General features: G+C 41.4%; 1 protein-coding gene across 5 annotated transcripts in view; it reads right to left on the bottom strand.

The window, feature by feature from the left end:
• Positions 1-27241, bottom strand: part of aopep (aminopeptidase O (putative)) — a 201541-nt gene that overhangs the window by 83982 nt on the left and 90318 nt on the right. For 4 of the 5 annotated variants that reach the window (XM_057830790.1, XM_057830791.1, XM_057830793.1 and 1 more), the window contains exon 11: positions 13699-13759. In XM_057830790.1, the coding sequence (XP_057686773.1) occupies positions 13699-13759 (61 nt within the window). Of the gene's footprint in view, positions 1-13698; positions 13760-23669; positions 24448-27241 lie in introns of those variants that run through there. The other variant, XM_057830794.1, reaches the window with a different exon arrangement.

The raw sequence follows: 27241 nt of genomic DNA, 5'->3' as shown, positions 1-27241 counted from the left end.
ATGAACTGCTAGGATTTCTAGCCATCAGCCACCTTGCTGCCCACAACAATGTGGATCTGAGCACGTCTATTGTACATCATTTGATTAGACTCCTCAAGTGTCGATATACACGAAAGTGTCCTTTCCATTTTATCCATATGTGACGACCGTCAATCCTCCCCCCGTGTTTTCTTCCAACACACTGTCGAGGATAGCAAGGCGCCTAATGGCTAGAAATCCGAGCAGTTCTTGAACGCGACACGAGCAGCTATCCAAACGTGCAATGGTGCCAAGCAAGTTTAATCATCATCTCCAAACAAAATACCCGTCGCTTCGAAACAAGTCGATGGACTATTTCGTTCGCCTTTGTGAAAACACAGGGAAACTGACTTTTTTGAGAAAAACTACAAAGGTAAGTAAGAAAGCCCTCAAAGCCAATTACCTTGTTGCTGAATCTAAAAAGTCCCTCACTGTGGCAGAGGCATTAATATTACTTACATTGTCAGCGAGATGCTCAGCCCTGATGCTGTTAAAGACATTCCTTAAGTCCCTCTGTCTGATAACTCTGAGCATTTCAAGCCTAACTGCTATAAAAAATAAAAACAGAGAGAGACTGAGAGCTGTTGAAGAAGAGCTTCGTGTGTGTCTTTAATTCCTGCCAGGATATCCAACTTTGTGTACATCAAAACAGGCTCAAGTTTCACACTGATTAAAGTGGAAGTTTAGAATTTTTTCACATTAGACTTAATCTTTGAGTTAGCAGGATTTAATTAGTTGGTGGAGTTGATTTTAAAAAATTCCGTGCAGTTTGCAAGTTATTTGTTAGTTTCAGGGCTCCGGAGTGGCTAAGCTAGTACGAGTCAATGGCACCTTCATAGCATGCCAATAAAAAAACGATACAGATCCAACATAGTCAAATAAATTCAAAACACAAATCATTGTTCCAAAATAGCCCTGCTGCCAAAACAGTCTCACACCAAACTGCAGCAATTAATTTCATTCTGCAGGACTATTTTTTTGTTTTAGATGCGAAATACGACCACAATAAAGAGGAGTGCTTCGGCCACTCGTGTTCACGCTGCATTCGAGGAAGGTGGGAAGTCGGACTTATAACGCTTGGAGGGTATCACTTGCGACCTCAAAGCGTTCCAAGAGAATAAACAGCAAAGATGGCTGATCAGGAAAAGTTTTTTTTTGTTGTTGGTGTTTTTTTTTTTTTTTTTTTTTCCCCCGCTATCAAAAGACATTTTGACCTCCAGCAAACCTGCCTTCTCGTGAGCGATCAAATAGTGGAGGCGTTCCAATGTTTTTTTTTCCAGATCGGAGGTTGGGGAAACTGACTTCCCACCTACTTCAAATGCAGCATCAGTCTGCTGAGTTAACTGATGGCCGACAACATGGCCAAATATGCATTTAGAGGCTGTGGAAACAGAAGAAATGGGCAAAGGAAAGTTTCCACAAATTCCCTATGAAGAACAATATAAACTGGTTACGTGCTGCTGACTTCGACATAAAAAAATCAGCAGTGAAAAAAGCCGATGTGATATCACTCCGCCCTGCTCCTCTGCAGAGTTTCCAGGTTACAAATGTTGCTGTTCATACTGCAGTTATTGACATGCAATGGTAAGGTTTAATAACTTTATTCTGAAAACATAGCCAACACTATTGATTGCATGGGTCATCAATGATTTTCATGTGTGCATACGTTGTGTTTTATTGGCATGCTAAGATGGTCCAATTGACTCGCGCTAGTTTAGCTACTCCAGAGCCCTGAAACTAACAAATAACTAACAATCTACACAGAATTTGTTGAAATCAACTCCACCGACTATTTAAACCCTCACAAACTCGAAGATTAAGCTTGATGTCAAAAATCCTGAACTTCCCCTTTAAGTATAAATATTGAGAAAGTATTATTATTTGAATATACTGTATAAAAAGTAATTTTGGAACATTTTTGGTTTGTGGTGTGCCGCAAGATTTTTTCCAATGTAAAAATGTGCTGTGAGTCAGAAAAGCTTGAAAAACACTGTTTTATATTATTACATAGCATTCCCATTTTAAAAGGCCTCTGTAATGCAACAAACATTGACACACATGGCAGATTTAATATAGCCTCCGCAGAAATTGCGCCCAAATAAAAGTCAATAGGTTTGTTTTCTAGTGGGGTTTTGAAGATTTTTAAACACTTCATTCCAAGTTTAGAACACGGACGTGCGAAAAGCATCACTACTGATGAGAAAACAGAGCTTTATTGACTTTTCTATTACAGTATTTTTGCATGTTACTTCAATAAAATATCTTTACAGTAAATCTTTAATGCTAAAAATAATCTCACGTGTGAACAGCTCCCCCATTTCCTTACCGTGTAAATCACGGGAAAGGGTAAGGTAATCATGGTGGTGAGTGCATAAAGATTCTTTTCCGCCTGTTTAGACAGGTTATTGTGCTCATTGCATGCTCAAAGCTTTGAAAAAGTTTGTGATTATGACATTAAAACATTAAGTTAATGGCTGTTCTTTTTGCTCAGTGGTAACGTATTGTTAGTGATTTAACATAATTTTGGACCACAACAGCAACGAGAATTCATGTGAATGTGCAACATGTGTGCAATCAGTGGTTGCTGTACTGTAAATGGGGCCCATCGCTAAGTTTTCATTTAAGCTAAAAACTTCCCCTTTTCCTTTCACAAAAAGAAACAATTTTAAATTCTTTTAAGAGGTGCTTACTTTTCGCTAAAAATACCTAATGTATGTTATATCGCTGACAGTTTAAGAATAATACTGATTAAAATACATCTGCAAATATACTGGCCATACATGTGTACATAAAAACTGTACATGCACTACATCAAATTTAGGAGGCAAAATGCGAGTATTCAGGGGCAGTTTAGAGCCCTTGATTTGATTGAAGACTGCAAAAACGACCACTACACGGCTTCTCATTTCAATAGTTTGCAAATGAAACAACTCAACAGCTTGTATAATGTGTTTAAAACTGGGTTAAGCCAAGTTAGTGGATGAGGCAATCAAAGGTGCTGTATTAGAAAGATACAGAAAGCAAATTGATCCAATAATTTGGAGCAAGAGCGTAAAAGCACATAAAAGTGTGCTACTTTTTAACTCATGCACCCAAATTCAAAACCAAATCAAGGCAGTTCATAAGGGCACATTGTACCATGTTAACATTACTAATTATAACTGACATTTGTCCAAGACCTTGTATACACATCTCTATCCTAGTAAATTATGTACACTATTACTCAAGAATAAAAATAATGACTGGAATGTATTTTTAGAAAATTAGTATTTAGTCTTTTTAGACATTTTCCTCCAAAGTGCAAAGGCCAATCTTTCTCTGCACGTTTTGCCAGAAGAACCAATCTGAAAATGCTTTTTAACAACAAACAATCCACCCCAATGAAAACAAAACCTCCTTGACATAGGTAATCAAATATGAAGTCATATAATGCAGGACCCTGCTTACACACCCCACAGATGCTCTGCCTTGATCCAACATGTACTGAATCCCCACTGGGTACTCACAAGATTCAAAACTATGAGTGCATGCTTTAGTGTACCATACAAAACTACTCTAGCAGAAATAGCGTGGCAGGCAAAGATGGAGAGCGGCTCAGTGAGGAAGTTGTCAGAGTGGGCTGCGGAGAAGCCAGTGAGTGCTGAGGCAGTAAATTGGCATTGTGTAACGGGATACCGCGCATAGCTCTTTTTGCAGCCTTGATCCCAGCTACCATTCCACGAATAGCAAGGCTTTTGTCTACCTCTCTGCGAGTCCCCCCACAGCCCCAGTCTGTGTAATGTCTCCTCCAGTCAATCAATATTATCTGGATTTATGCCTCTCATCAGACATCGTCTCATCTTGCTCACCTCACTTTAACCTTGTTTTTAACTATAAAAAGACAAATGTTTGCTGATAATTTGCTACATGATGTGGTACAAAAAATCAGATCTCTTTTGTCACTTGGAATTGAACTGGTGTTATTGTTATTGGATATCCATTCGTCCCCTTATAGCAGGGGTGGGCAAACCAGCCCTCCAGGGCCGCAGTGGGTCCTGGTCTTTGTTCCAACTGCTTCAGCACAGACAGTTTAACCAATGAAGTTTCAGTGGAAACAAAAAGCACCTGACTGCCATCAACTGATTGCACTTGTAAGAAAGCAGATTGGTGAACGGCTGTCCTCATGATGGTATGAACAAAAACCCACACCCACTGCGGCCCTTTGTGGAATACTTTGCCCACCCCTGCCTTATACTGTATGTAGGCTTTCTCCATTGAGTGTCAATGCATAGTTCTGGAGATTCAGTATGATACAGTCTACACCCAAGACTGGTTTCCAGCAAGTTTTAGGGCACATACCGCAGAAATTTGAAAGAGGTTGAATTCACTCACAAAATTTACTTAGGCTACGTTCATACAACAGGTCTTAATGCATGCATCCAATTTTTTCGTGTTTTTCCGACTCAAACGAGGCATTAACTTGACGGTTTGAACGTGAAAAGTCGCATAGAACGGGACCATTTCAAATCCGATCTGGGTCACTTTCGTATGTCGTTCAAATCCGATCTGGGCCACATTCTTCCAGAATGTCGTGGCGGTCTGTACTGTCAATTCTCCCAAATCGGAATTCATGCAGCAATTACGGTATCAAAGAGCGAGAGAGACGCTACGGTAGCGGTGCAGCTGTGCGTTATTAGCGCCTAGCTTGCATTGAACACGGCTTTTGGGGAAGGGCCAGGCTTGACAACAATTATGAAAAAATAGAAATGGGTTGAGGATAAGCCTGAGGATGATCGGTTTTCTCTCTGCTCTATATGAGCAATATTTCAACATTGCTTACATGGCAGAGAGTCGGAGCAAACTGCCCATATGTGTGTGTGACATGCACAGACAGTGCGTGCATGCTATTGATCCATATAAACTTTGAATATAAGCCTAAACAGGGATTATTTATGTCTGTTATTTGTGTCCTCTTTTTGAAAAGCAAAATATGATTTCCCTGGAATGACGGATGGCAGCCAGCATGTGTGGTCATTTGTTTTGATGCTTCTGCACATGCGGGTCTTCTTGCTCAGCGCGTGTCGGACTGCGAATTAGTGCGCATGCTTAATACTTGAATGGTCTCAATAGACAAAAGCAGTCTGAAAGGGCACACCCAAAAAAAAAAAAAAAACGGATATGACAAAAAAATCGGATTTGTGCATTAAGACCTGTAGTATGAACCTAGCCTTAGAGTGTAAAATTGGGGCAAGTTAAGGTGAACACAATTTTTTTGTATTCTGTTGCTTAAATGGCAACAAGTACAGGTACCATGTTTAGTTGCCATTTAACCGAAGAGAATGAGTGAGAAAAGCAACCCTGAAGACATTAATACAGCCGTGACATATGTTTTCTTTTTAGAGTGTGCAGAGACAACCCACACAGACTCATCGAGAACATGCATACTTCACATTGAAGAGCTAGAGCTAAAGCTAAATTTGAAAAAAGGGCTTCTCAACAGTGAGGCAGACATGGTAACCACCAGCTTGCTGTCTTGACCAAAAAGATGGCGGTTTATGACACATCACAGCATATAGCAAATCATACTTGGCCTCTACAACCTTAAAATGCTAGGAGAGAAGTGCAATGTACAAAAAAAGCCAAACATGACGCATACTATGACTTGATGGGTTGAATAGAATTTTAGGAATTCTGTAAACTGTTTTGGATTGACTGTTGATGTTACCATATCTGAGTGATACACTTTTTAAGAGTGAGCATTAAAGTGCCTATGACAGCAAAAAGCATGTTTTTTTTTTCATATTTTCGCCGGTATTTTATGCTCCTGAATGAAATGGACCGATTGGATGTGTGTGGAAGCGATCGCTATATTTATTTAGTTTTTTGAATCCTGCCCCACGAAAATGAGTGACTTCCGGCTCCAGTCTCGAGTTGAAAAAGAGAGCGCTGTGACGTGTACGGTAGAGGGAGTCCTCTCACTATCCAGCCATACTGTTGTTAATTTGCGTATTTTTCGCATCACGCCAGCCAAACGGCTGCCAAAAAAATTTGCTGCACCAGGGAGAGGTGTGAGCCTTTATTTACCGGTGAATATTGGAAAAACAAGCCCTACTACTGTGGGACCATTGGACTTATGAGGAAGGCCAGACAGGTTGCCGATCGGCGAAGACAATCAACAACCCTGCGGCAGTCTGACATGATCAGGATTTTTCGCTTGGAAAAGCGAAAATAAGACTTTGAGACGTCACTCGGTTCGGGTTAGCATGTCGGCTATCTGCTACCTCTCTTGGTTTCTTTACATTCTCCGAAGCCGGGGGGCAGGGAAATGTCAAAAGCCTGACTAACTACGGCGGCATAATGTAGCGTTCGGGAGGTTCGACAGTAAAGGTGAAGTCGACAGTTTTGACCATTATGGAGTAATTTTGCCATGTTGTACAGAATAAATGCATTTTTTTTATTTCATATTCTATATAGCACATAATTGTTATTTGTCATGACCATTCAATTTATTTATCGATTGGGAAAAATAACTTCGATAAAAAGAATATTTTTTTAAAATATTGGAGTAGAGAGACTGAAACAATGACATTTTGCGTCTCTCTTCGTCGCATTTTCCGCGTTATGAATAATTCCCCCTCATGGGCTGCATACTAAATCAGATGAGCCATTCTCCCGCTGACGTCACCCACTGTTGGGGATGCTGGAGCCCTATAACGGTAGGCGTGGCTAGACGGAGGATTAAAACACTAATTTCTCGTCATCTGTGCTTAGCCAAATTGTTGTATATAGTCGAATCGTCTCAAAATATGATTTTAATTCACATAATAATGCTATTTAAGACTTTTTTTATCCTGTCATACGCACTTTAAAGAGCATACGACACCAGAAAAAAAGTCTTAAATGGCATTATTATGTGAATTAGAATCATATTTTGAGACAATTCGACCATATACAACAATTTAGCAAAGCACAGATGACGAGAAATTAGTCTTTTAATCTGCCGGTTAGCCACGCCTACAATTATAGGGCTTTAGCGTCCCCAACAGGTGGATGACGTCAGCGGTAGACTAGGCTCATTGGTTTTACTATTCAGCCCATTGAGGGGGAATTGTTCAGAACGAGGAAAACGAGACGAAGAGAGCTGCAAAATGTCATTGTTTCAGTCTCTCTACTCCCAATATTTTTACAGGATATTCTTTTTATCCAAGTATTTTCCCCAATAGCTATATAAATGGCTTGAGAAGGACCAGTCAGCCCGTCGAGGGGGAACTATTCACAATGAGGAAAACGCGACGAAGAGAGCGGCAAAATGTCATTGTTTCTGTCTCTTTACTTCAATATTTTTACAGGATATTCTTTTTATCCAAGTATTTTTCCCCAATAGCTATATAAATGGCTTGAGAAGGACCAGTCAGCCCGTCGAGGGGGAACTATTCACAATGAGGAAAACGCGACGAAGAGAGCGGCAAAATGTCATTGTTTCTGTCTCTTTACTTCAATATTTTTACAGGATATTCTTTTTACCCAAGTACTTTCCCCAATTGCTAAATAAATGGCATGGTCATGACAAATAACTTGTGCTAAATGGAATATAAAATAATAAAAATCCATTTATTCAAGACGACATGGCAAAATTACTCCATAATGGTCAAAACAGTCGACTTTACCTTTACTGTCACACCTGCCGAACGATATTTTATGACACCTAAATCGGACATATGTCATTTCCCTTCCCCGGCTTCGGAGAATGTAAACAGACCAGAAGGAGTGACAGCTAGCCGACATGCTAACCCGAACCGAGGGATGTTTCAAAGTCTTCGAAGTGGAAAATCACACATAACTAGCCTGGATTATTTGACATGACGACCCGGTTGTCGAGTTTCTTTGCGGATCGGCAAACTGCCCGGCGGAGAGCAATTTACAGTTCGTTCCCTGGAGGAGGGTGGCTGGAATTGTTGTGTAGCTAACGTGCTAACAGCTAACTGCTAATGAGCGTGAGGATAGCTTTTCACATGCCTATCCATGATCAAACGTAAGTAGTCCTTTATTTACTTTGTATTCACTGTATTCGTATTTGACATAATACAAAACAAGATGTTTACTCACTTCCTTGTAAATCCAATGGTCCCACAGTAAATATCCACGGTGAATGGGAACCTTTTGAAACTCCAAAAATGCGCATACGCCTCTCCCGCATACAGAATGATTTTTCTGCAGCCGTTTGGCTGGCGTGATGCAAAAAATAAAAGTATTAATCCGCAAAATCAGCTGAATCCTTCGTCCTCATACACAACAGTACACTGTAGCGTGAAGAGGACGTCTTCTACCGTACACGTCACAGCGCCCTCCTCCTCAATGCGAGACCGAAGCCGGAAGTCACTCATTTTCCTGGCGCGGGATTAAAAAAACTAAATAAATATAGCGATCGCTTCCACACACATCCAAGCGGTCCATATCATTCAGGAGCATAAAATACCGCGTGTATTATGAAATAAACATGCTTTTTCGTGTCACAAGCACTTTAAAGTATGTAGTTTATGTGTGTAGAAAGTAGTGTAATTTTTCAAATATAACACGCTCTTGTGTACAGTAACCCACCTAGCCCTCAAATTAGGCTGTGTTCAGACTGCAGGCATATCTAATTCCAGAATGATTCCTCCTGAAATTTTGATTTTTAGGGCAGACTGCTCACACTACTAGTATTTTTAGCAAATCCAAATCAGATCCGGGCCTATTCAGACTGGGCCACATTATTGACACACCTGACAAATTGCATTGGCAACGAAGACGTAATCCAGCATAGAGTGGCGTCACGGAGAGTCAAAACCCATCTGAGCTGCTCAGACTGCAAAACGTATGCTATGAAACTACCTCACGTATGTGATTTCAATCCATCTAGCAAAAATCTGATTTCTGTGCTTTGTGACTATTCAGACTACAAGAGAGCCATTCAGTCTCAATTTGGATGGGCTAAAAATCTGGATTTGGCTGTCAGTGTGAACAAGATCTTACTCTCGGTAGTCGCGTATTATATTCTTTGTTGGTACCCTAAAAACTTGAAGTACACAATTGTCTGCATATCATTTTGCATTTGATTAGGTTTTAGCACAAACACAGTGGTACTTCTACATATGAATTTAAGTCCAAATGGTCGTATGTCAAGCAGGATTTTCCCATAAGAATACATTATAATTCCATTAATTCGTTCCATAACCCGAAAACCTCCATTAAATCCTTAATAAATACTGCTGGTACTATTGCAAATAACAATTAGACAGACCAAATTAAAAAAATATGAATAAAAATCGGAATAACAATATAATAATAGTAATAATAATAAATAATAATAATGATAATCCCTGTAATAACGTAACAAATCGGGTTCTAATGTGTTTTACGTAGTGTACCTGAACGCACCACATGGCTGAGTGCCAGAGAGAGAGAGAGAGAGAGAGAGAGAGAGAGAGAGAGAGAGAGAGAGAGAGAGAGTGTTTTTTACTTTTACTTTTCAGCTGAGGCAGACAGTAGGCAGGTTGTGTTGCAAAAGTTCTGAAATAAATTATTTAAAACGACGGAGATGGCATTTTTTTTGGCCTTGTTACAACAATAATAATTGTCACCTTAACTTATAAAGATTGGTAAACGAGGGTCGGATGAGGACTGTCGAGATCTACAGCTGTTTTGTCAAGCAGTTCACGGATGCGCCAACCACGCTCATTTCCAGCCTTACATTTTTTTCTTTTTTCACCACCTGCTTTAACATTCTTTGAACCCATGTTGATTTCTCTCAAAAGAAAATCTGCTGTGCGTCCGTCTTGCTGGAAAACACCGGAATTGTGACGCTCTCATAAATCGTCGAATTTAGACTATTTCGTTGAATGAAGAAACAATTGGCGAGTCAAATTTTACATCGGATGTTGAAAAGATTTTTTGTCAAGGTACCACTGTATTACCAGTTTTTTATAACATTGCATTACGTTTGTTGTGCTATTTCTAAGCAAAAAAGAGCAACACTCTGTTCGCATGGTTGGAAACTGCATATCTACATTCATATACCTGATTAATTAGAATTTAAGACATTAACTATTACATAGCTTTGTGTCAAATAATAATAAAAAGCTTGCATTATGTTATCTAGCTGCAATTTTCTTCTGACAGAAAACAGGTAAAGCTGTTATAATCATTTTGTTACATCAGCTAGTCATATTGTAAGCAGTGGGAAAACAAAGACATGCATAAATATAGTATGAAAAAGGCAAACGTTGGCTGAACAATCAGCCCTTGTGAATTGTGGGCCATATCTTTATTTTAAAAACCTACCACAGCCTACATGCATCCTCCCAAATAGACTGCTTAGTCATGTGTTGATTTGTCCAAAATAGGCCGGACTCCTTTTTCCATTCCTGTTCTCTAGCTGCGGGACAGCTAAATGTCATTGTTCAATATTTCCTGCCTTTCTCCAACTCAAGTGTCCGTGGAGAACCCTGTGGACGCAGGGCAAACAGCAGCGATCCACAAAACGTTTTTCCTTTCTTTTGCTCTCACTTTTTATTTTTTTCTTGTTCATGAATGTTTGTGTCCAGTGTGCATAGAATACACAGGCGCGTGCATTTTTAAAAGGTTTGAATCGATGGGGCTGATCTGATTATGCGGTGACTGGCACATCAAACACAAGAAAAAAGGCCTGTGCTGCTGGTCAATCAGGTATGACAAAACACAAGTCTGCTTCCTACCCTAAGAGCCTTCTAAACCTAGAGGCTCCTGTTACATCATCTCAAAAATGAAGGCTCCCACCCAGACGGCAAAACAAACATGCATACACTGCTGCTCAAGATCAGTCATCGTGCAGAGGAGAAAAAAAAGAACTGAGCAAGCAGAGAACGAGAATTGATTATGAGAGCGACATAGCGAGAAAGGACGCCTATTGATTATTAATCAGGCGTCATTTTTAAATATCCTTGCTAATGTTGAGCAAAATTTCATTAGTAAAATCATTAAAGTCCAAAACATATAAAAATGGTGATTTAAACCCAATAGTTTTATGATTTAACCCAGAGTCATATTCAGATGCCAGTCTAAAGGAAATATGCGTGACATATTATTTTTCATATGTTGTTGATGAATGGAGCCCTTCAATCCCTGGTTGATTCACCGACAAGGATGATTGATATGTGCAATATTTTTCGCCGCTTGATGATGTCACAGCCTCCAGTAAAACAAAGTAGCAAATAAAAGGGAAACAAAACAAGATTTGCTCCATTAATTGACATAGCAGTAAAAGAGGTTTAAGATTACCATAAACAATAACATATTCCAGTGGGCAGTTCATTCAGTTACCGTGAAGGTGATCAAATACAGGAGATGTGATTGTGTAGAAAAAATTCCCTTTAAGACAATAAAACTCTCCAATAAACAAGGCAATATTACACACAATAACAAATCAATATCTTTAAAAACTGAGCATTAGTAGTAACTCCTTAAACAAGAAGGGTATGATAGTAGAGGACTTAGAAGTATTCCAAATTTGAATGACAGTTCTTTATGTAAAGAGTAGGGGTGTAACCGTACAAAAAAATCTCGGTTTGGTATGTACCTCGGTTTGGAGGTCACGGTTCGGTTCATTTTCAGTACAGTAAGAAAACAAAATGCAAAATATAAATGTGCTAGTTGTTTATTACACACCTTTGTGCTTTCAACAATAGGAACATTAGCCTGTACAAAGCTAGAATTCTGATAAAAAAGTAGCGGATATTTAAAGATAATCCAACAACAATTTGCCTTTTAGACCCCGCGTATTGGTCAACTTTCTTTCTGAAAGAAAGAAGAAAAAAGAAGTCCTGTGCTAAAGACAAAAGCAATCCCAATGACAAAGATTTTAACATGTATTTTACAAATGAATTGCCTCAATGAATCATTTTTTTTTCTTATGAACGGTTTTCAAAAGCTTTATCGGTGGATTTTCTCAAGTTAAAGCGCCACCCAGAAATTAATAAATTTAATTGTGTAAGCAGGATCTGTGTATTATTCTTATTATTTAATCACAGGTGTTTAAGCTCATTTCAGTTTATTTTATTTAAATGGGCTATTATTAATTTTCTTATGTGTTTATATTTTACAAATGTGATGTAGTATTCATTTATATTGTAAGCGCTTTGAGCGCCTTGAAAGGTGGAAAAGCGCTATATAAGTATACCACCATTTACCATTTATTTTATGCTGTATAACTTTAGTTCCTATGTGAATATTAGTTCTTACTTGTCATGTTGTGGCAGGAGGGTTTTGTACTGAACACGGGGCCATGTTGGTTATTATTATAGCAGAGAAGACAGCAGTAAATTAACAAAGACAAGTCAACTGTGCCCCGATCTACCACTCAAGAGATCTGAGGGACTAAAAAAATGGGTAACGGTTGCATATTAGTTTGAAAATCGACCGGATCTACCGTATTGTTACACAAGTGACTTCCGGTCTGCCCGATCCTAGCTACCGGTAGTAGTATTGACGGATGAGGGTCGCGTCTCACCTTCAAATAATAAACTCTGCCGTTCTTTTCGCATGCATCGTGTTGAGCCGCTTCTGGGACGCGTCTAACACGCGGCCGCACTGCAACTTGTGTGCATTGGCTGATTGACTTTAACGCCCGCGTTTCACTGCGTTCTCGCGGCGGCCCCGTTGTCACGCCGTTGACGTTTCTGGGTTATACTGTCCTACCGTGTTGGTCCTCATTATAGTAGAGAAGACGGAGTAAATATAATCTACACAAAGAAACTGTAACCCGATCGACTCACAGCCTCGAAAAGTAAGGGTTACATTACGTCAGAAACTCGTTCGGTACGCCTCCATTCCGAACCGAGCACCACGTACCGAAACGGTTCAATACAAATATATGTACTGTTACACCCTTAATAAAGAGGCATTTTTTAATATTTGTAACCGTTTCATGCATATGGTTTGTGTTTTTGTTTCTAGCTTGTTACATTTTAACACTATTGTTTGTCGATAGTAATAAGACGCATCTGACATGCTACATTTCATAATTAAAAGGACAAAAAAATTGACCATATTATTATCCCAAGTTCTGTCACATTTTTTAGCAGTCATATAAAACTAAACTGAGTGATGAGTAAACCCCAGGCCCTTGTTTCCTCCTTTAGTTTTCGTTATTTCAGTTTTATATTTTCGCATTTTTGTCTGCATTTGATCAATCGCATCCCAGCTGGCGTTATGTTGGTTTGTTTGCCAACTTTTTGACTTGGTCTACCTGTTGCACCTTAATTACCTCTTGGCCCTTGTCGAAATTGACTTCTCTATTTCGCATTCAGCTTGTTTGTCTCACCTTTCTTGTCACAAACCTTAAAACTTTTGGCTTTTCGTAATGCAACTATGCAGGCGCATGCAATACTATAACCAGTGATTGAAATGTTCCATATGCTGTTACCTGTTCAATGCACACAGGCTGAGATTGTTGGCCTTGACATGCACACATTTACCATGGAACGCAATAAATGCTTAATAAGTAGCATGTGGCTTGCTGCTTCTCATATACAGTAATTGGAATGAGCAAGAACATAAGTTGAGTGATTTATGCGAGACGACAGTAAAGCATTACATGTGTGGTGCAGACATAGTCTATCCACAATGATCCATATTAACACTAAAATGTACAATGAAAAAGGGGAAAAAGAAAACAGACGATCTCACCTTGGGAATTCCCGGTCGATCCAACCAGTCGGCATAAATAGCATCGAGCGTTACGCCTTTTCTAGAACACAATAGCCTGAGTATTAGTATTTTCCCTGCTATTATTGAGTCAATGACTGTTATTGCCCAAAACACCTGCAGAAAACAAGGCTGGGGGAATATATTTTTAGGTTAAAAGCAGATTTGGGGTTTATGCCAACACCCTAAACAAAACATGGGCACACCCACAAAGGCATGCCAAGACAATGAAGTCTGAATGTATACTGAGAGAGTAAACATTAGGCACATGCATCCTAGGAAGACACAGCACACACACTGTAACCCAAATGCCTAATAAATACAAATGTGCACACAAACATTCCAAGAGCGTTTGTAATAGCGCAAGTAAACACAAAGGATCATGGTAAATACAACATATTTCCACATCATTATTCCTCGTCTGGGCTTGAGGGGAATTCCACACTTGGCTAGGCTGACTCATTTACAGCACATTAATGTGTCTCGGTGAAGCCATGAAATAAGTTATTTTCTAATTGAACACAGTGAATATACTAAGTTTTTCATATGGTTAAGGGAACCTCGGATTTAACACTCGTAGGCTCTAATAAGCCACAATTGTTCTAGTGTATTAAAATATGTTATTAGAAACACATATTTTATTGCCATTGATTTAAAAATCTATAATATTTAGTCCACGTTTTGACCTACGGGAGGCGCCATGTTTTACTCGTACAATGCTGATGATGCAGTTGGGCTGGACTCGGAGAATAGCTGTGCTAACTAGAAAGCGAAGCTAGTATGACGACAGGCATGATTTTGTCACATTCTGCTGCTGGTCAGATTGTTTTGTTACAGAGCTGTAAGATGTGTACCCAACGTCTTACCTGCATTCAATTCCAGCTCATCAGCAGTGTCTTTAAACCGATCCTAGGCGGCTTGCCGAGATATTGACTATCTGCTATTTGACAGTTTGTATATCCCTTCATTGCTAGTTACATCATTGCTTTGTTTTTTATTTGTCTGCCTCACTGTGGTTTTCCCTTTTTTTTGTTTTTTTAAATTGATCCCAACCTACTGTCACGGACTGTTTTTGTGTCTCCGATTTCGAGATTGCGTTATTTTTTGGGTGTTCATTTTTACGCAATCCCTATGTTATTGTTGTCTGCTTGCTGTCTGAAGTGAGCCGCGTTTTCTAATTTCATGGTCAAGCCAGCCGCACTTTCTTTTCAGTTGCGTTTCTTCTTCAGGTTTTACCGCACAGAAAATGGATGTAGGTTGCGATTCCTTGATAAGGAAAATCATGACTCCAATGTGATGCGAAAGCATAGTCCTGTGGTCTACTTGTTCGTGTGTCACACGGGAAACGCGGATTAAAATCCCGCTGAAGACCTTCCTTTAATTGCTTTTGCTGCTCGTTTTGTGAAATATCGACAGTGCTGTCTTGCTCATCTCTTTTGCGCTCGGGTTCAAATTGGAAGGGCAGAAACCGACGACATGTTTATGTAGCCAACGAGGGACACTGTGGAATTATGGCAGCGTTGCACAGTGATGTCACCGCCCAGAGTGCATTGCAATTTGCGTCATTAACAACAATGGCGACCTACTAGTTTTTCAAATTTTATAAAAACAAAAACATTAAGAGGGGTTTGAATATCAAATTATTATAACTCATCTTGACATTTATCTTTTAAGAACTACAAGTCTTTCTGTTTGTGGGTCAATGAGTCACAGCTCAGCTCTTATTTAATAAAATAAATCCTAAACAAATTTTCAAAAACTTATACCTTTAAGAGTGTGTGTCAAACAGGAATAGCATATCTTCTCCTAGCATCCCTTCAGGTCATCCCACTGTGTTTTCCATTGGATTTAGGTCTTGGCTATGGTAGGGCAAAATTTTTGCCTGGTAATGTCATTATTTGCTAATTGTGACGATGAAAGGTGAAATTATTTTTAGTTTCGTCTTTCTAACAGACATCTGAAGGATTTGGATCCAAAGTGACAATTTTTTGGAAATCAAGTTTTTCCAGCTTGACTGATGCCTTAGTTTTCCAAATTTTATCGAAGAGAAAAAGACCACTCAAAGATGTTTTTTATCCCACACCCAGCAGGATTTAACTAATTGTTGTTGAATGAACTCCCACGGGATCCTAACTTCACTAATTTGGCATTTGATGGTCCACCTTTAAGCAGTCCTCGTGACCTACACATAGAGGTTATTTGTCGATCACTGCGGCAATGCAGTTATTTAAGAACCCGCGCTAAGCATTCTTTAAAACATCCCTGATGTTTAGGCTCAGTGGGGGGAGACAACGCATGCAAAAGTCTGGCAGAGAACCCGCATGGTCCCATCATCTCTGACGCCAGCAGCAGCCGTGGTGTTTCGTAATTGTAGGCTAGGTTAGCTTAACTAGCAGCTGAGTCTTCTTTGAAGTTTTTATAGGATGCGTGCTCATGGCCAAAGAAAAAAAACACTCAATACTAGTGAGATGTAATCTTGTAACTTCTGAATCATCAAAAAGTGAACGCTTATCTAGAAAGAAATAGAAATAAAATCAATGCCATGGGCCTATAGAAATTTAATTGACATTTTGGGAACTCTGCCAACAAAACAGAAATTGACCAATCATACGTACAAGCAATAGTTGTTAAGTAATCATGATCAAACAAACTCAGCACCCCCCGTTTGTCTCATTGATTACTTTGGTAGTTACTATAGCGCTACCTGACTGCTAACTGCCATACAACCAGCCTTACAACTTTACGGAAGCCCCAGAAAGAATTAAAAAGCTGAAGACGTCCAAAATGATGACACGGTGTGCCTATGGCGTATGTAAATTGGACAGGAGGTACCTAAAGAGTGTATTTGCGGAAATATAGTCCTTTCGCTTCCCAAAGCTGAAAACGCAACTGGACCAGTGCCTTCACTCCCAGGCTAACACCATAGGCTAACAAGCTAGCCCGCTTGCTTTAGTAGAGCTAAGAACTTTCATAAAACTGGATATCAAAGTTACAGTTATTGTTAACGAATATTATATTTCACTAGGATGACATCACTGTAATGTCTAAGTACTGCGAGCCCTTGTTTTTCATGGTTAATGGGGATCACTCTAGGTATAGCTGATTCATTAGCTAAAGTTAGTTAACTTCATATCTTCATGCGCGGTCTGTTCTTTGAGTGTGCTAATATTAAAGCGATGCTTCCTCTTTTTAAGTAAACATAGCATCCAAATAAGTGCCTACATGTAACATTTTGTGAACGGTGCACCTTAGTGTCCCAACCCTTTGCTTGCTGTAAGTGTTGAACGTGCATGCTCTTGCCTCGATAGCTTGCTAAATTTTTTTATATTTGAATATAACCCTCCGCTGCATATTGTAAGCCCTTTTGCCTCAATGTGGAGGATATTGCACTGGTATTGCTATGAAATAAATCACTTAAAACACTCTGGTATATGTTGGCCTGCAATGTCTTGTGCTGATTGAGTCACTTGTTGGCTTAGCAAACGTAACTCAGGGGGGTCGGAGCTTTTGCGAAAGGTCAATTAAATCTGTAGGGTGTATAAGGATGAATACCATTAGCATGGTGGTTAGCCCAGTTGCCTTATAGATTTGATTCCACGGATAGAAAGACTTGCAGTTCTTAAAAAATAAACGTTTTTATGAGTTAAAATAATTTGATATTGAAACCCCTCTTGATGTTTCCTTTTTTATACAATTTGTAAAATTAGTTTAACGAGTAGGTCCCAATTGTTGTTGACGTCGCAGGGTGGTGACGTCACATGGTTACGCTGCCGGGCTTCCAGAGTATGGCTCTAGCGACATAAGCATGTGATCCGTTCAACCCTTTCAATTTGAACCCAAGAGAAACATAAATGAGCATGACAGTACTGTTGAGATTTCACAAAACGAGCCGCAAAAGCAAAATGAACAGGAAAGACGGGATGAGACGTGATGTTAGTAGGAAAAAACAAACTGTGTTCTGCCAAAATATGCTACACCGGTAAAACGTCCAGTGGAGAATTTGATATCCAAAGCACTACCGTGCGCTTTCAGCTTGTTTTGTTTCGATGTGTACAGGCAGAACATACTAAAGATGCCTTAAGAAAATACTTAAACGTAGTAATATCAAATAAGGGTGGTTTAAATATGCTACGTGACTAAAGTGGTCAACAGATCAACAATCTGCTTTAAAGCTACCACAAGAAAACACTATGCTTAAAAGTATGAGGGGGACACATGCAAAAAGTATTTTGAGGCAATGAAAAGGTAATAAAAGGCTCAATAAAAACACAAATAGTAAGTACCGTATTTTTCGGACTATAAGTTGCAGTTTTTTTTTTCATAGTTTGGCAGAGGGTGCGTCTTATACTCTGGAGCGACTTCTGTGTGATTATTTATGGTCGGGTCGCGCCGACTTCACTCTCGCTAACTTTTTAAATAAATATACACTCACCGGCCACTTTATTAGGTACACCTGTCCAACTGCTCGTTAACACTTAATTTCTAATCAGCCAGTCGCATGGCGGCAACTCAGTACATTTAGGCATGTAGACATGGTTTAAGACAATCTCCTGCAGTTCAAACCGAGCATCAGTATGGGGAAGAAAGGTGATTTGAGTGACTGAAGGTGGCATGGTTGTTGGTGCCAGAAGGGCTGGTCTGAGTATTTCAGAAACTGCTGATCTACTGGGATTTTTACGCACAACCATATCGAGGGTTTACAGAGAATGGTCCGAAAAAGAAAAAATATCCAGTGAGTGGCAGTTCTGTGGGCGGAAATGCCTTGTTGAGGTCAGAGGAGAATGGCCAGACTGGTTCGAGCTGATAGAAAGGCAACAGTGACTCAAATAACCACCCGTTACAACCAAGGTAGGAAGAAGAGCATCTCTGAACGCACAGTACGTTGAACTTTGAGGCAGATGGGCTACAGCAGCAGAAGACCACTCCAGGTGCCACTTCTTTCAGCTAAGAACAGGAAACTGAGGCTACAATTTGCACAAGCTCATCGAAATTGGCCAATAGAAGATTGGAAAAACGTTGCCTGGTCTGATGAGTCTCGATTTCTGCTGCGACATTCGGATGGTAGGTAGAGATGTCCCGATCCGATATTTGGATCGGATCGGACGCCGATATGGGCAAAAAAATGCGCATCGATATCGGATCGGAACACGGGAAAAATTCCGATCCAGACTTCCGATCCAGTTTTTTTTTTAAAGTCCGGTCCGGATTTTCCAGCGCACCGGTTAACATAATCCATTCCAGTTTTTGCTTCGGTTTCCCTAAAATCCGGTCCGCATTTTACGGCACACCTTCAACACACTACATTTACATTACCGTCTCCCAATTTACCGAGAGACTTTATCGGTAAAAATGTCAGCTGTGTGGGATCATTTCACCTTAAAGGACGACAAAGACGAAGAGGCAGGGAGCAACATATGCCACAATAAAGGCAAGCGTAGTGGTAAAGCTGTAAGAAGTTTTAATACAACCAACCTAATCAAGCATTTAGCGAAATACCACCACAAACAATATGAGGAGTATTTTAAGACAACCGAAGACAAAAAGAAAGGTCCTACGCAACTAACACTGGCAGAAACTTTTGCTATGCGTGACAAACTGGCACTCGACAGTCCCAAAGCCCGGGGAATAACAGGAGTCATTGCCGAAGAATTCATTCTGGATGACAAGCCATTATCTCACGTGAGTGAAGACGCACCATCCAACACGCGATTCGGCCGTGGAAGATTCGAGAACGAATCACAAACATCCAAATTCCGATTACTGAAATATGTCAAGTAAAGCGGGACGCAATGAGAAACTGACCGCATTGCGTCCCGAAAGTAAACATAAGATTCAGATTCAGAGTTAATTTGTCATTGTCAAGATAACAACGAAATTCAGATTGGAGTTCCAACAATAATTGATAATGTTTCTTGTGATTGTCTTGATAATGTTTCTTGTGATTGTCTTGATGTATGCAGGCTCCTGACTATAAGCTTTTAGTAGCTTCTTAAGGAGACCTGACTCACACATAATCTTGGCTCAGCACTGAGATATGATGTACACTTTGTAAATATGAATGTGTGTGTGAATAAATTGAATTGAATTGAATTGAATTGAATAATACTATGGGTTGTGTAACTTGTCTTAGACCCGGGTAATGCCAATGCTCAACTCACGGCTTTAGCTCAACTCATGCCGCTGGATAAAAAACACAAGAATACCTGACTGCTGCTGACAGCCGCTACAAACTACGTCAACGTCGTTTTCCTGGAGATAATAGATATCATATGTATATAGAACAAGATGCTACACGACAGACTCGACTGCATTAGCAACATTGAAGTATTGAAAACCAGATGCGTTAGTAAACAGCCGCCATCTTAAAGCAGAAGACTTCTCTAGTAGGCTGTTGAAAACCTTCCAAGCGAACCTAATTAACTTTTTATCTAAAATACTCCTAAATCGGCAAAATCTTGACTTGAATCTATCTTCAAAACAGTTTTAAAACTTTCACATGTCGAAAGTAGACAGAAGGGAAATTATGGAATAACGGGAGCAATTTTAACAACTTTAACAGTTGATTCGCAAAATTAAATGAACTGAATGTAGTTTAAAGCTGCTGATACAGAATGGGGACTTAGTATTTTATACACTGTTTTAAAATGTTACCTTGATACTGAAATAGTCGTTTATTTAAACCTGAGAGGTTTTTTTATACAATTTTTGTAACTAATGCATAAACATTAAAAGCATCTAATAGCTTGGGGGATTTGTGGGATTTTCCACTGAGGTTGTTGGCGTGTTTTGCTTTTTTAAGACAGTTTACAATATTATTTGCACGTTTTACTGACTGACTATGCCATTTCTGTTTGTTATTTATAATGTTTTGTGTTTGTCACTGAATAAACAGGTCAGTTTCTTGTTACCAACCGTTGTTTGTTATTCATACTCACCTAATACAGCTGGCTAGTTGTTATCAAGAGTACTAAAACCTTTTTCAACATGAATCTGACAAGTAAGGAGGCTAAATAACTTTAAACTTTAACACATGCTCAGAAAGGTCGTTATCAGTATCGGCCAGTATCGGTATCGGATCGGAAGTGCAAAAACCTGGATCGGGACATCCCTAATGGTAGGGTCAGAATTTGGCGTCAACAATATGAAAGCATGGATCCATCCTGCCTTGTATCAACGGTTCAGGCTGGTGGTGGTGGTGTAATGGTGTGGGGAATATTTTCTTGGCACTCTTTGGGCCCCTTGGTACCAATTGAGCAACGTTGGAACGCCACAGCCTACCTGAGCATCGTTGCTGACCATGTCCATCCCTTTATGACCACAATGTACCCAACTTATGATGGCTACTTTCAGCAGGATAATGCGCCATGTCATAAAGCTAGAATCATCTCTGGTTTCTTGAACATGACAATGAATTCACTGTACTCAAATGGCCTCCACAGTCACCAGATCTCAATCCAATAGAGCATCTTTGGGATGCGGTGGAACGGGAGATTCGCATCATGGATGTGCAGCTGACAAATCTGCACCAACTGTGTGATGCCATCATGTCAATATGGACCAAACTCTCTGACAAAAGCTTCCAGCACCTTGTTGAATCTATGCCACGAAGAATTGAGGCAGTTCTGAAGGCAAAAGAGGGTCCAACCCGTTACTAGCATGGTGTACCCAATAAAGTGGCCGGTGAGTGTATATATTCATATATTTGTACTAAAACTACGTATGGATGTTAAATTAAAAAAAAATAATTCAGATAAAACAGAGGAGGCGCTGTGCATGCCTGCGCACGTGAACGCAGTGGCCCCACTCTCTTTTCAATCTTCCCCTTCCGCCCTGGTATTTCCTTTTCGATATGGAGCAGCAAAGATAAGGATTCAAATTGATTGTTGAAGATGTTTTATGGAAACCTGTGTCTGCTTCGCTGAATGTAAACGAATGTGGCGCTTTGGTCTCATACGAGAAATATATTTAACAAACTTTTCCAGCGTTATTTGGTTGTGTAAATGCATTTATAATGATCATAAAAATATGCAGACTATTTAAACATTGAGAAAACTTGCGGGTTTTTTTCTGCCAACTCGAGGAGATTAAAATAAATGTCAAATCCACGATCCGGCTGTTAGAACAGACACACAAATATAAAAGATATAAATGTTTATTGAATATCCATATTACAGTCTTGTTTAACTGGGAGAATTCGTTACAAAAGACAGGCTTTAATTTGTTATCATTATGCATATACTAGTATGCACCGGCATCGTCACACACGTGATCACACAAAACGCAACCACACATCGCATCCCCCCATTTCCTCCTTCTCCTGAGTCCTCACGAATAAAACATAAAATTTCAGGGTTTTTTTTTTCAGGCTCATGCCAACAGATTAAAAGACATAAAATTTCGGGGGGTTTTGGACTCTGGCAAGCAAATAAAGTTAATCGATCGGGCTCAGGCCGCATCGGGCTTTAATACACGCGGGCCGGTCGGGTCGGGCTGGATTTTTTTAGGCCCGATCTAACTTTTAGCGTCACATAATGTTAGCATGCACCTATTCAGCCTGTTGTTCTCCATTGTATTTTAAATTGCCTTTCAAGATGGCATGTCTGTTCTTGGTGCTGGATTCTATCAAATAAATTTCCCCCAAAAAATGCGACTTATACTCCGGTGCGACTTATAAATGTTTTTTCCTTTTCGTTGCGCATTTTTGGGCTGGTGCGACATATACTCGGGTGCGACTTATAGTCCGAAAAATACGGTACTTGCTGCTTTTAACCGATGAGTGCATGTGTTGGACGTCTCGCCACGTAGACTGAATTTCGGTAACCCGGTAGTATTCGTCGAATGAGAGTGACAATCTACGTCATCACCCCGAGCGTCCTTAAAACATGGCGCCCTCCGTAGGTCAAAACATATATGAAATATTATAGATTTTTAAATCAATTGCAATATTTTATGCGTTTCTAATAACATATTTTAGTAAAAGAGAGCAATTGTGGCTTAGTATAGCCTACAAGTCTAAGTCCGAGGTCCCTTTAATTCGATGTACAAGTGAAAGCGAGTGCAAAGTTTTAGTACAGTGCCCTATTATTTGGTGACCTGTCCAGGTTGTATCCTGCCACTTGCCCAAACTCGCCCTTTACCTTAATGAACACAAGCATAGTAGAAAATGGCAATATTTTACAAGAGAAGCAAGTTGTTTTGATGCTGTACATAAACAGTTGATTGGCAATGTTAATCGACTGACTGAATTCTCAGTCGTAATCAGTGACTTATTTTAATGTGTGTGTTTTTGCCCCGCTTCATTTTATGTGTCGGTCTTTATTTTTTTATGTTTGGATGGTTTAGTGGCGTGCACCGCAGGGAACGTCTGTAACGTGAATGGAGCAAGTGCACACTCCATCCTTCAACGTAGCTCTTCTAGTGGGCTGTTTACTGGAAGAGGCATCAGACGCAAACATTGACCATCCCCAACTTCCTCCCTTTAATTCAATCAATCTATGCTCGGCAGGCAGGCACAGGGGAGAGGGAGACAAAAACAACCAACACTGAGAATAGACAGAATGGTGCTGAAGGCCAGAGAGGCGAGCGTCACGAGCAGACGGATGCAAGTAAGCGGGGCCAGACATGGAGGAAGAGAGAGACGGGCAGTGGGAGAGGTTAATGAGGCAATCATGAGAAATAGAGAATTGAGTGATTAAGCTAGCGTCGAAGAGGAGGCAGAAAATTAGAGAGGAGGAGAGCGGGAGGAGCGCTTGTCCTTTTACACTTCAGTTAATACTGGAGTGGATGAGACTTGTGCTTACAAGGATTGATGTTGGGGCCCAGCCCTCACTGAGCGGAATCGATGAAAATCAAGGCCAAATCCGGCCAAGCTCTTCTGACACGAAGTTCTCCACCAAATCATAACAAGTTACAAAGACACTGCATACAGTATAAAGGCCTTTAGAAAAATGCATGAATTTGGATAATGCCGGTTTTGATTGACACCACCAGAGAACCAACGATCCAATTTTTATTGATTCACTAATAACACAATTCTGTCAGGCATTTTTTTTGACACATTTTTTTGAAAAACGTTTTTTTTCATAAATGTATCAATCTGTTTTCTGAGGCCCTTGTCTTCAGAATGTCTGAGGTGATTTGGCTAAAAGGCAGGGTACATTGTGGACTGGTCATCACTCGTATAGAGAAAAATAATGATGCGCAGTCACATTCATACACTAGTAGATTTATATCAAGAATTCAATCTTCTATAAGGTACCAGACCGGTACGACTGGTGCCAGTGTTTGATCCTCATCGCCGGCAGTAAGTCGTATTCGTTTCCATTGAGGGTTGGACTCTGCCAAGGCTGTCCTTTCTCACCGATTCTGTTCATAACTTCTATGGACAGAATATTTAGGCTTAGCCGAGTCTTTCAGGGGATCTGGTTTGATGGCCTCAGTAATGCATCCCTGCATTTTGTAGATGATGTGGTTCTGTTGACTTCATCAACCCACGATCTCAAAATCTCGCTGGAGCGGTTTGCATCCGAGTGTGAAGTGGTTGGGATCAGAATCAGCACCTCCAAATCTGAGACCATGGTCCTCGGTTGGAAAAAGATGGAATGCCCTCTCTGGATCAGGGATAAAGTCTTTCTCCAAGTGTCCAAGTGGAGGAGTTTAGGTATCTTGGGGTGTTATTCACGCAGGGTGGAAGAATGAAGCAGGATATCAACAGGCGGATCGGTGCAGCATCTGCAGTGAAGCAGACTCGAAATCGGTTCGTCGTGGTAATGAAGGAGTTGAGCCGAAAGGAGAGGCTCTCTAATTACCGGTCAATTTATGTTCCATACCTCACCTATGGTCATGAGCTGTGGGTGAAGGTAGGTGAAGGTGAGCTGTGAAAGAAAAAGATCTCGGATACAAGGGACTGAAATGAGTTTACTTTGCAGGGTTGTCTGGCTCTCCCTTACACAAAGGGTGAGAAGCTTGGTCATGCGAGAGGGGCTTGGAGTAGAGACATCAAGAGGAGCCAGTTAAGGTGGCTCGGACATCTAATTAGGATGCCTCCTGGACGCCTTCCAGGACAGGTTTTCCGTGCACGTCCCAATGAGAGTAGGCCGCTCGGGCCTGGGAATGTCTTGGGATCCCCCCAGAAGAGCTGGATGAAGGAGCTGAGGAGAAGGAGCTTCCCTGCTGAAGATGACCCGACCTCAGATAAGCAGAAGATGGATGGATGGATGGATGGATGGATGGATGGATGGATGGATGGATGGATGTTCTTCAATGAACCTAACATGCATGTTTTTGCAAAGTGGGAGGTAATCTAAGTACCCAGAGAAAGCCCATGCAAGCACAAGGACATTGTCGGCGCAACAATGAATCAATTCATCGACAACTAATCGATTAGCAAACTATTCAACAACTATTTTGATAACCAATTCATCATTTAGGACCTTATTCATCTTAAACTTGTCTAAATTCTTGATCGATTGAAATTGATTAATAAATTAGTTGCTAACGAATTTGATAATCGATTTTTGCATGCAGCTATGAGAAGTCCTGTTTGGGTCCTTGTGTGTGTGTAATGTGAGGCTGTGCGTGCATGCTAGTGATTAGAGCAAGACAGAGAGAGTTCACTGCTACACTCAGGTTGGGTTGCTGAATCAATAGAACAGAACAGAACATCCCTTTATTATCATTATACAGTTGTTTACAGTGCAGGATAAGTTCCATCCATCCATCCATCCATTATTATCTTCCGCTTGTTGCCGGGTCGGGTCGCGGGGGCAGCAGCTTTAACAGGGAAGCCCAGACTTCCCTCTCAACAGCCACTTCAACCAGCTCCTCCGGCGGGATCCCAAGACGTTCCCAGGCCAGCCGAGACATAGTCTCTCCAGCATGTCCTGGGTCGTCCCCGGGGCCTCCCGCCGGTGGGACATGCCTGGAACACCTCTCCAGGGAGGCGTCCGGGAGGCATCCGAACCAGATGCCCGAGCCACCTCAGCTGGCTCCTCTCTACGCGGAGGAGTAGCGGCTCGACGCCAAGTCCCTCCCGGATGACCGAGCTTCTCACCCTATCTCTAAGGGAGAGCCCGGACACTCTGCGGAGGAAACTCATTTCGGCCGCTTGTATCCGGGATCTTGTTCTTTCGGTCACGACCCCAAGCTCGTGACCATAGGTGAGGGTAGGAACGTAGATCGACTGGTAAATCGAGAGCTTTGCCTTTCGGCTCAGCTCCTTCTTCACCACTACGGACCGGTGAAGAGTCCGCATTACTGCAGACGCCGCACCGATTCGCCTGTCGATCTCCCGCTCCCTCCTACCGTCACTCGTGAACAAGACCCCACTATACACGATACTTGAACTCCTCCACTTGGGGCAGAATCTCATCCCCGACCCGGAGAGGGCACTCCACCCTTTTCCGACTGAGGACCATGGTCTCGGATTTGAAGGTGCTGATCTTCATCCCAACCGCTTCACATTCAGCTGCGAACCGCTCCAGTGAGAGTTGGAGGTCACGGCTTGATGAAGCCAACAGCACTAAATCATCTGCAAAAAGCAGAGATTCAATGCTGAGGTCACCAAACCGGACCCCCTCAATGCTTCGGCTGCGCCTAGAAATTCTGTCCATAAAAATTATGAACAAAATCGGTGACAAAGGGCAGCCTTGGCGGAGTCCAACCCTCACTGGGAACGAATTCGATTTACTGCCGGCAATGCGGACCAAACTCTGACACCGGTTGTACAGGGACCAAACAGCCCTTACCAAGGGGCTCGGTACCCCGTACTCCCGGAGCACCCCCCACAGGACTCCCCGAGGCACACGGTCGAACGCCTTCTCCAAATCCACAAAACACATGTAGACTGATCGGGCGAACTCCCATGCACCCTCGAGGACCCTGCCGAGGGTGTAGAGCTGGTCCACTGTTCCACGGCCGGGCCGAAAACCACACTGCTCCTCCTGAATCCGAGATTCGACTTCTCGGCGGACTCTCCTCTCCAGCACCCCTGAATAGACTTTACCAGGGAGGCTGAGGAGTGTGATCCCTCTATAATTGGAAGACACCCTCCGGTCCCCCTTCTTAAAAAGGGGGACCACCACCCCGGTCTGCCAATCCAGAGGCACTGTCCCCGATGTCCACGCGATGTTGTAGAGACGTGTCCGCCATGACACCCCTACAACATCCAGAGCCTTCAGGAACTCCGGGCGGATCTCATCTACCCCCGGAGCCTTGCCACCGAGGAGCTTTCCAACCGCCTCAGTGACTTCAACCCCAGAGATCGAAGAGCCCACCACGGAGTCCCCAGACTCTGCTTCCTCAAAGGAAGGCGTGTCGGTGGAATTGAGGAGGGCCTCGAAGTATTCTCCCCACCGGCTCACGACGTCCCGAGTCGAGGTCAGCAGTACACCATCTTCACTATACACAGTGTTAATGGTGCACTGCTTTCCCCTCCTCAGGCGCCGGATGGTGGACCAGAATTTCCTCGAAGCCGTCCGGAAGTCGTTTTCCATGGCCTCGCCGAACTCCTCCCATGTCCGGGTTT

This window comes from Corythoichthys intestinalis, chromosome 3 (genome assembly GCF_030265065.1).
Source record: "Corythoichthys intestinalis isolate RoL2023-P3 chromosome 3, ASM3026506v1, whole genome shotgun sequence".
In the NCBI taxonomy this organism is placed as follows: Eukaryota; Metazoa; Chordata; class Actinopteri; order Syngnathiformes; family Syngnathidae; genus Corythoichthys; species Corythoichthys intestinalis.
The sequence above is the reverse complement of the archived record's forward strand: the minus strand, read 5'-3'. Positions and strand labels throughout refer to the sequence as shown.